The following is a 10,833-nucleotide window of genomic DNA, read 5'->3' on the forward strand; positions in this document are numbered from 1 at the left end:
AGAGAGAGAGAGAGAGAGAGAGAGAGAGAGAGAGAGTAACCATAGAAGGTACATTTTATATGAATAGATATGTAGTAAGTACTTTGATTAATGTTCAGCTTACGTTTCTAGAACTTAAAGCGTTAGCACTTTGATTAGATGTTATCAGATATTCAATATTCAGTTAAGTGTATTACTATATTTAAAGTGAATTTAAACAAACATCAAGTTTAAAATTGCATCTCAGCGAAATATCATTTTACCGAATGTTAGCTTACTGTAAAGGAATAGCATTAAATGAAGTTAAGCGAGATTTTACTGTAATTTGTAATATAATAATTATAATATTTAATGTAGATATATTTATCTATATCCATTTCCAAATTATTTTACATTTTTTATTATAGATTTTATAATTATTTAATGTAATATTTTTTGAAACAGCCTGCGAGTTTAGCACCAGCCTCACTAACAGAAAGCGCCGTACGTCGTTTTGAAGAGTGTAACTCAAAACTTGTGAGTTGGGGTCCGTTGCAACAAGTAGAAACATTAAATGCACAAAATAGATTGAAAGTTATGACAGCCTTACTTTTTATCTATAATCAACAACTTGGATATATAAATAAATTTGCTTTAGAACAATTGTGCAAGGTTGCAACAAAGTAAGTTCAACTGTAATTCTTAGTTGTACGAAAACTGTTAGTTTTATTTTCGATTGCAATGTAATTTTTTTTCTCAATTGCAGACTTGTTACTCAAGGATTTATGAAACCAGGACATCATCAACGTTCCTCATATGGCAGTGAGTCTAGCTTTGTTCCAAGGCTTTTACCACGTATACCAGTATCCAGCCAATTTCTCTTGGAATTCTTGCATGCTGTATATTTTGCCATGTATGTAATATATGCATTTTGCAAATTTAACAATATTTTAGTCTGTTATTTATATTTTTCTTATTACATATTTTAATGAATATATTGATTCTGCCCAAGCATAGCATTTAAACTATTTTATTACTAAATTTGCTAGCATTACATCTTTTAGATAAATATATACACGTATCTTAATAATATCCTTATTTGTAGGTATAACGATTGTTGGTATGTAGGAACTCAAGCTATAGAAGATGTTCATAACAGAGCATGTTATGAAGCATATCCAAATGTAATGTTAGTTACCAACGCTATACGCAATTCTGCCAGTTCTGGAGCACCAGGTAATTGCCATTACAGAAACAGGCATAATGTATATTATTTAAGCTAGATGTGGAAGTAAGATGTTTTATAAAGGTAAGATATTTTATAATCTTTTTTTATTGTTTATTTAGGTCAACCAAGCGATGGACCAATTGGAATTAGTGTTGCGTTGTCCCCAGCAACTACTACACCAACTATTTCGAAGTCTATGATCACAAATGCTTCCTTCCGTACTAAGAAATTACCAGGTATGTTTTTATATTGTATTTATATGTATTATAAATTATTAATTTTTTTACGACGACATGTAATAAAAAGTAAATGTAGAGACAGAAACAATAACGAAGAATATAAATTGTAATCATTTTTTAAGAAAATATATAAATACTGACTTTTAAAATTATCTAAATTTATTTCGTAAAGGTAATATATTTATGTTTATTTCTATTAATATTTTTGGCACTAATGAAAAATTTCTATCTTATATTATAAGATTATGTTCGAAATCAAACATAATTATGAAGTCTATCCCAAAAGTATTTCTGCGTATATCCTTGAGCATCCTATTGTGGAAAACAGACAGAAAGAGGGAGGGAGGATGCCTACAAATAAAGATATGTTCAGAGATCGGATACTTTTGCGACAGATCTTGTATTGTGTTTCACACAAGTTTGTATAATTGATGAATATTTCTCTGGTAAACGAAGGTGCCAAACTACTAACAATATTAACATCATAGCTATATTTTCCATTCAAATAGCTAACATATATAAATAAAATTATAATTGTGTGTTTGAATATTAGCTACCCCTTTTACACAACTCCTATTGCAACAAACATAAATAATACACAAGCGGATATATATGCATGGACATGAATGTGTCGAGTACGAGTACTTTAGGTCCAAGCTTGCATGTGATCCTCTAAGTTTTATGAAATTATTGCTGAATTGAAAATATTTTGTTTCATGAATGAATAGTTGTCCAAACAATATTGATACAGTAACTGCACGTATTTTCGGGAAAATCACGTACAATGTATACTATTCATGTTTTCCCCTCATTTGTATTGTTTGATTTCCTTAATAACTCGTAAATCATAAAATACATATATGTATAATATATTATCATAAATAATAATATGTAAAAATGTTGAACCCAGTTCGCACATTATCAAATTTTAAAATATGTATAAGTTAGAAAGTAATAATACGTATAAAAAGTCCAAACAAATGTGGATTGCGCGTCTATGTCATTAGACGATCTGGATGAGAAGTTATTTGCGGTCGAATTGAGCAATTGTCAAGCCGAGAAACAACAGCGACCGGCAGTATCAAGCAGCCACAAACGTCGTCCATGGCATTGGAAGCATGCACTTCCAAATTCGGTCGATAAAAAGGATACAGGCGCAGCGAAGGCGCAGTCTTCCTCCTCATTGGAAAGTTCTAGACGTGGAAGTATATGCAGCAACAGCCAAAGCTCACCGATAAAGTCCTCACCTAAAAAGAGCAAAGATCAGCAATCAAAGAAAACAGCTATCGACAATAAGGATGATATTAGTCAGAAAACTAGAAAAGAGAGTAACGTAATGTGCGACTCCACTTTTTCCGATGATAGATTGGCAGCTAATGCGCATCTATATAGCTTGTTAGAGGAACAGGCTCTGGGAGAAATCATTCGTGAATCGGTGGAAAATGTATATACAGAAGGCAACAGTAGATTAATACATTATTGTGCCACTGCTGCACTGCCGTCAAACACATGGTATTATCACTCCAGTTACAACACTGTAGGATGGCGTAAATCTTATCACGCTATAATTCTTCATCAAAGTTACAATATTATATTTTCATTTGGTATACACTAGCGCACACGCAGGAATGAGTTGTTGACTTATAATAATTCATGTGATCGTGGATGTATTCCTTTCAGAAATACCACTCCCAGCTATAATGAGACATACGCATAAAACAAAATCTAAACAGAAACCAGCGCATGACTGGAAAACATGCATGTCGACATGGCACTTTTATCTTCCCGCACCAAGAATTTCAAGTATATTGCTCGACTAGAACATGTATTCGATGTTCCTTTCCTTTTTTATCTGTTTCTCACTGTTATTGTTTAAATATTACTTTTGCAATCTATCCCTTTCTTTTTTTTTATTATAATTTTCTGCATTGCGTATATTTTCTATATCTAATGTTGTAAAATATTCTCTACACAACCTACATGTTCCTTAAATGTTTTAAATCCACTTATTTACAATATGTCTATAAATATAAATATAAATATATGTATTATTAACTTATAATTAATAGAAAGAAAATGAATGTGACACATTTTACAAAATAAATCTTGTTATCTTTCTTTGTTAAGAAAAAAATTTTTTATTCTATTGCATATGCACAGTGCAATTAATATGCTATTTAAATGTTCTATTTTATTAATTTCTGTTCTAGGTGAACATAAACAAATTGTATCTATAGCATACATATTTTACATGTGTAATTTAAATGAATTATTATGTATATGTGTTTCCTTGCCTCTAAGATGCTTGTTAACTTTTAATATTGCTTTCATTATTGTCAATTCCAACTTGAAGATAAAAGTTTCTTTTCTTATAATACAGTAACAATCTTTTTATCTTCAGATGACATACCAATACAAGTTATAAAAGATGATACTACTGGAGAGGGTAAAGGTAACCTGGTGTCAATCATGGAGGAATCCGAATCAACAGAGCCGAACCGTATTGGTTCTATGAGACAATCAAAGGATCAAAAGACTGCTTCGAAGATCACGAATTTCCCCGTACTCGGAAAAAAACCTAAAGAGAAAGAAGGGAAAGTAGCAAAAAATACTCACGTCGCATCCGAGAAGGAGAAGAAGCTCGGCTCTCAAGCGACGTCGAAGGAGAGTATTAAAGGGAGTTTATCAATGTTAAATAGTGAACAGCAAGCAGAAATCGACGCAAATGTTAATGGATGTGCGATTCGAAAGAAAAATAATGTAGAAAATAATGCAATCATAATAGATCCAAATGTAGCGTTGATCGACGGCGAGAGACTGGCGTTAAGTAGAGAGACTGACGTTACTGATGGTAGTAATATAGAAAATTCTATTAATTTAAGAGCACACAATGAAACAGAGTCCATTGGTTCTTCTATTCAAATCAGCTCTGTTTAATGACGATAAAAAGTCTATAAAAAATGTTACATAAATAATAGTAATGGACTGAACTTATTAAGCAAATAAGTCATTTTCTTCCATCTAGCAAAATCTTATTAAATCCATGTATAATGTGTACACGTTGCCTTTTCCTAGAATTATTTAAGATCACACACACTATTTTTTCAACAATGTATATTGTTACTACATTGTGCGATACTTATAAGGATCGTATATTTTCTTGACATGTAGCAATTTTAGTCAGTTCATTACTCTATTGATCTCCATGATAAACATAAAAATGGGAGAGGGAACAATATGAATTAAAGGTATACGGTTGTTTTGTTAAGTGTTTTGTGCATATTATATTGGTATATATTAACTAATTTTTTTAACAAAATCTATAATTTATTTCATATATTTTATAAATATATGTCGTCATATAATATTGTAATACCTTTTTATCCAAATACAATTATCGAACTTTATTTCTAGAGATTATAGATTATTACAATTTGGGAAAACAAGTATTATCATAATACAATACATATGGATATATATATTTGTGTTTAACCCAGATGTGTGCCTTCATGTAGTTGTAGCAAGTCTTTCTCTATGGTTCCAAATATAAGTAATAAATTTGTATCGAAAGATACGTTACAATTGTCATAAATGCAGCATAAAATGAAGAGTAGAGATGAGTGAGATGAAACGAGGGAATGGAGTATCTAAAACAAAGCTGCGGTGTCACTTAATTATAAATAACATGAATAGATATCTATATATAGAGTAACAGGCATATCTGGGTTGAAGATAGATAATAGACACCTGCTAATAATTTTTTCATAATTGTTCTAATATAGTATTAAAGATTCATGATGAATTATCTGTTTTTGCAAATAGTTGATATGTATATATATATATATATGTGTGTGTGTATATATATATATATTAATATAATTATATGTATATACGATATATATGTGATTGTTGAAAATAATTACGAAATTCCGATGTAAAGAGAGATTTTATTCTCACATAAACGTTGACCATCTATGTTGAAAATGGTCAGAAAAATTCGTCATCTGTGCATAAAAAAATAGGAATTTATTAATAATTGTATATATTTTTCAAGGAACTTCAAAAGTTCAACTTTATTGTACATTTTGTTATACGGATTTCATGATTTATGGCTCGGCCGAGATGTGATCTTTTCATGTAAGATCGCAACTCTTTAAACTTTAATTCTAAATTTAATACATTTGATTCGTAACATAGGAATGACAAGTAGCAATAAGAGAATCAGGTTTTCAGACGCAATACGAATTTTTATCTACATGAAAAGATTTTAGGATATTTTTACAAATTAATGTATGTGTTCAAAACACATATATAAAAAGATATTTAATATCTTTGAAGATTTTAAAGTCTTACTTCATTTTGCATGTCTATGCGTATTTCTTTTTAGACGAGATGTACAAATATAGATGTAAAGTTGGTAAATGAAAGAGAGATGCACCAAAGACTGCAATATACTACGCTACTTCATGTGGTATTTAGTTCTCCCTTTAAAGTTCTTTTCGTTGAAAAGAAGTTTATGAAATAAATTTCTTCAAAGGATACTATGTTCAATTCCTGTTTTTCTATGCACGTTCTGATTGTGGATTTACACAATGTTGTATTAAATTATTAATGTGTAAATATTATAAAAATTAATTGTATAGAGACGAGAGAAGGAAGTTTGATTCAAATATATAAGTATCTTAATATATCGTGAATTGCATTTGTTAAAAATAGGTCGAAATATTTCAAATTATAAAACAATATATCATGAATGAAACGGAGTCAATGATTGTTTGAAGGTCAATGATTAATTATTCTGTGGCCTATATTGTATTAATTAAATGCAATATAAACTATAACATATGGATTTTAAAAATACATTGAAGTTATTTGTGAAAAACTTGATGATATGGCAACAATAAAAGTAAGTGCCATTACTTTATTCAAGACCCTTTATAGTAATTCTTTTATTTGATGTGATAGAACTGGAGAACCTTTTAAAACTGCGATATGTTTCCAATACATATATCTAATTATTTTCATGCAGCAACATGTGCAAATTACCTTCTACACGTTTATCTTTGTATTATTTAAATAAAACTGTTTTAAAAACGTTTCCTGAGTTATAAAGTGAATATGAATTATATAACAAATATTTTAATTTTTACTTCATTGTTTGTTTACTGTATCAAAAAAAATTCTGATATTTTATCATATTTTTAGCATTTTAGACTTCATAATTTTGAAGTATTTTTATTTCCAGACCTTTATATTTTTATAAGAACATTTTTTCCTATCCTAATTTTTTTTAATATTAGATTTTTGGTGCTCTTTGATTTGTGAATAATTCAAGCCGCTTTTAGACGATCAATAGCGCCTATCGAAATATCGCTTACAGAGTGCTTTTTAGAATGCGAAACGAAATCCGCGATTCGGGCCGACTATCAGTTTTACATATTCGCAGCTGTAAATCCTCGATCTGACCGCGAAAGGGAAATAAGTAGCTTTCCATTATGCGGTAGCTAAGGAAGATAAACGGACGGATTATCCCCGCTATCTCTCTCGCGATTCTCACATCAGGATAGCAGCCTTTATCAGAAGACTTATTTGCACTTACATCGCAAATATGTTATTGAAAGATTTAGCAAATTTTTAAAGAAATACAAGACTAGAATTGGGAAGCGTTACTTTTTCGGTTACTTTTTATAATAAACAATTTAATAATGACGTTGCAATTTTTTATAATTAAACTCGAAGGTTATGCTAAGGTTGGCAAAGTCGACTTAACGTTTAGCTATAAAATATTGCAACGTCATGTTTATTATAAAAAGTAACGCTTCCTCAACTCTGCCAAAGACAATAGAGATAAGAACATTTTTCAGGCAGATTTAAAAGACGATCGTAAATCAAGGGGATTTACAAATAAGCGACTTTTTAGACATTTTCTTAAAAAAAAATTTCAAGTGGCACTGGCATCTCGATATATTTTTATATATAAATTATTAATAATGAAATCTTTTAATTCTAACTTTCTCTAAATATTGCGTCATTCTCTTTTTGTAACTATATTTTCTCGCTCCAAATTTTAATTAAAAAAATTGAATCTTGTCGACATAGCGCACCGACATGTCGACCACTACGTAACGCAATTAATACGCGAACTGAACGTGACGTCTATCAATTATTATCTGGGGATGACAATTAATACCCAGAAATTTCGGTCATAACAGGGATAGATTATTAACAGATGATATAGTTATATCGCAATGACAAGCATGACGAGTTTGGTTTCACACTACTGGAAATACATTGATACATCGAGTGGTGTTCAATGAAATATCTTTTTAAAAACTTGATGCAAACTATTTCAATGCTGATGTATTTAAAACAAAATTTTTTTTATGTAAATCATGTATTATGTCTTTGTCACGAAGAAGAGGAATAACAAAAGAAATGGATCAAGAATTACTATTCTGTTACTTGTTATTATAATAACGTAATTTGATAATGACGTTGTAATTTTTTATAACTGTAATAATAATTACTAATTAAGACATATAACATTTATATTATATATATATATATAATATAAGAGGGAGCTGTTCGGGTGAAGGTCAAAGAGAGTAATGATATAATATAAATCTTTTTTATATAGAATGTAAATATTGATATATAGATCGTGTTCTGATATAAATAACCGTATTAACTATAGTTTATGTTATGATAACCTATAGGTTTTCAGTACTGGCAGTGTATACTGCCATGGTCGTAATTTTGAATTCGCCTAATAGTCATCTTTATTAGGACTGCACTCCACCTCTCATAAAAAGTCATAGTACTTATATTAGAATTAATAGATCTCGTGTTAAACTGATATATTAATTACTAACACAGGCAATTGGTATGTCACTTTAAAAATATACCATTAAAATTTCGTAAAAATAAAATAAAATAAAATTTTAGTTTTTGAGTAATTGATAACAAATTATTTTTTAAAGCAATAACAAATAACGATAAATATATTTCAGAAAAATGAATGGTAAATGCAATAACAAGTTACTTTTATAAAGTAACTTTTTTTATTTATTCCTATAGTCCTATAAAAATATATCTAATGCAAAAATACTGTAATATTATATAATATTAATATAAAGAATTGACAAGACTTCAATTAAAGATTGATTTTAAATATTACTGTAAATCAATATCTACGTTATTTAGGATGCAGTCAAACTCTCGTTACATGTTTAGAAGCGTTTGATTGATCAATCAAAAGAAGGAATTTTACTAAATTTTACTGAATCAATCAAAGAGTACTTTAAAATATTTATACGAAGGCAAGTCAATAAGTTCTTAGAAAATCTGTCAATGGACACTTGCAGTGTCATATGTTACATTATTTTTTGACAAGTAGCATCTTTCAGCTGATTACTGTCAAATTTTGAGCGGAATTCATCGAGAGGTTTCATTTCTGTAGACGATTAAAGCGAACAAAACAACCTTTGTATTTTTTTGCAACATGGAAAAAAACGAGTTTCATGCAGTGATCAAACATCTACATATGAAAGATCGTTTAACGCCGAAAGAAATCAAAGCCAAGTTGGATAATGTTCATAGCACATCTGCAACAGCGTTTGAGACTGTATACAATTAGGTGAATGAATTTAAACGTGGTCGTACATCCACATGTGATGCACCTCGTTCATCGGGACGTTCAATTGAGGCTGCTACGCCAGAAATCATCGATAAAGTCCACGATATTGTTTTGACTGATCGACGAGTGAAAGTTCGCGAGCTTGTTGAGGCCACAGGCATATCACATGGCACAGTGATTTCAATTTTGCACGAACAATTGGGTATGAAAAAGCTATCGTCAAGATGAGTGCCGCGTTTGCTCACTGTGTGGATGATAAGTGCGACCGTATGACGATTTCAAAACAATGTTTGGAGATGTTTCAACGTAATCCAGATGAATTTCTGCGTCGATTCATTACTGTGGACGAAACATGCATGGATCCATTACAATCACACCCGAGACGAAGGAACAAACAATGAACTTTACCGGGTGAACCAGCTCCGAAGAAGGCGAAGACCGTGAAGTCGGCCGGAAAGGTGACGAGCTTTTTGGGATGAACGCGGTATAATTCATATCGATTACCTTCCGTCGAAGCAAACGATCAATGGCGATTACTAACGTAACCTTATTGGACCATTTCAATATTTAAAAAAAAAAAACGTCCCTATTTGGCGAAAAAAAAAGTGCTCTTCCATCAAGACAATTGCACGGATTCACATATATGTGCTCGGCGCCGATGGCCAAATTCAACGAATTCCGCTACGAATTGCTTCCCCATATTCGTCAGATTTAGCCCCCTGTGACTATCTCCTGTTTCCAAACCTGAAGAAATGGTTCGAAGGAAAGAGATTCACCACCAGAGAGCAGCTCATCGCCGAAATAGAGGCTTATTTTGAAGAGTTGGACAAATCATATTATGTCAAGTGTATCGAGCTGAAAGGAGATTATGTTAATGAGAAATAAAAATGAATCGATAAAAAAAAAAATGTGTTTTACTATGTTTTTCTAAAAACTTATTGACCTGCCCTCATACTATTGTATACTGACTGCATATTTAAACGATTACAAAAAAACAGCGAGTTTATATTGCAAAAATTTCTACTATTATTAAACTATGTTTGACAGATTTGTTTAGTTTCCGTCACTAATCTGTTATCTCATACTTCATTAAAAAAATTTTATTTAATTTCTGCAGGAATTGCGTAAATGTTATTAATAATAAAAAAAAGTACGGACTCTTGATAAATTAAAAACAATAATAGCAATTAAACCGGGCGAATGAGAGTGCAGCGTTGATAATAGTACGCAAGTGAAAAATAAAAATTCATTGTGTGATTAATTTATTTGCAATAAGGCTTAATTGACGATTTAATTGATGAAATATACATATAATTGTTAAAGAGGACTCCAAAGTGAGTCGAAACATACAATATGATTAGATTTTGTCATCAATTATGGAATAAAGGATTTTAAATTTAAAAAATTGATTTTTACTTGCGTACTATTATTATCAACGCTGCACTTTCATGCGTCCGGTTAAATCGTCATTATTGTTTGTAGATGTTATTGCAATATAACTATATTAATTTTATACACATTTAATTTTATATTTGTAACTCGTTAATTTTATATTTGTGACTCGTTAATTTTATTATAATTATACACATGTAATTTTATTATTGTTGATTCGTTAATTCTATTATACACACTTAATTTTAAATTTAACATTGAAAATGACCCGATCGGTGTCGAAACGTATGTGCGAATTCTTACTTGCGAATTTTACTCTGTTTGTTTAATGTATTGCGATTTTGAGTTAATTACATTTATATATCTTTTTTAAAAAATTA

General features: G+C 30.3%; 1 protein-coding gene across 3 annotated transcripts in view; it reads left to right on the forward strand.

The window, feature by feature from the left end:
- Positions 1-4,362, forward strand: part of Hyccin (PI4KA lipid kinase complex subunit hyccin) — a 7,590-nt gene extending 3,228 nt beyond the window's left edge. For 2 of the 3 annotated variants that reach the window (XM_018545311.1, XM_018545312.1), the window contains 5 exons: positions 424-641; positions 725-871; positions 1,064-1,194; positions 1,306-1,422; positions 3,827-4,362. In XM_018545311.1, coding sequence (XP_018400813.1) covers positions 424-641; positions 725-871; positions 1,064-1,194; positions 1,306-1,422; positions 3,827-4,362 — 1,149 coding nt within the window. Of the gene's footprint in view, positions 1-423; positions 642-724; positions 872-1,063; positions 1,195-1,305; positions 1,423-2,432; positions 2,973-3,826 lie in introns of all 3 variants that reach the window. The other variant, XM_018545313.1, reaches the window with a different exon arrangement.
- Positions 4,363-10,833: the final 6,471 nt, after the last annotated feature.

Source organism: Cyphomyrmex costatus, unplaced genomic scaffold (assembly GCF_001594065.2).
Source record: "Cyphomyrmex costatus isolate MS0001 unplaced genomic scaffold, Ccosl1.0 scaffold496, whole genome shotgun sequence".
Lineage (NCBI taxonomy): Eukaryota > Metazoa > Arthropoda > Insecta > Hymenoptera > Formicidae > Cyphomyrmex > Cyphomyrmex costatus.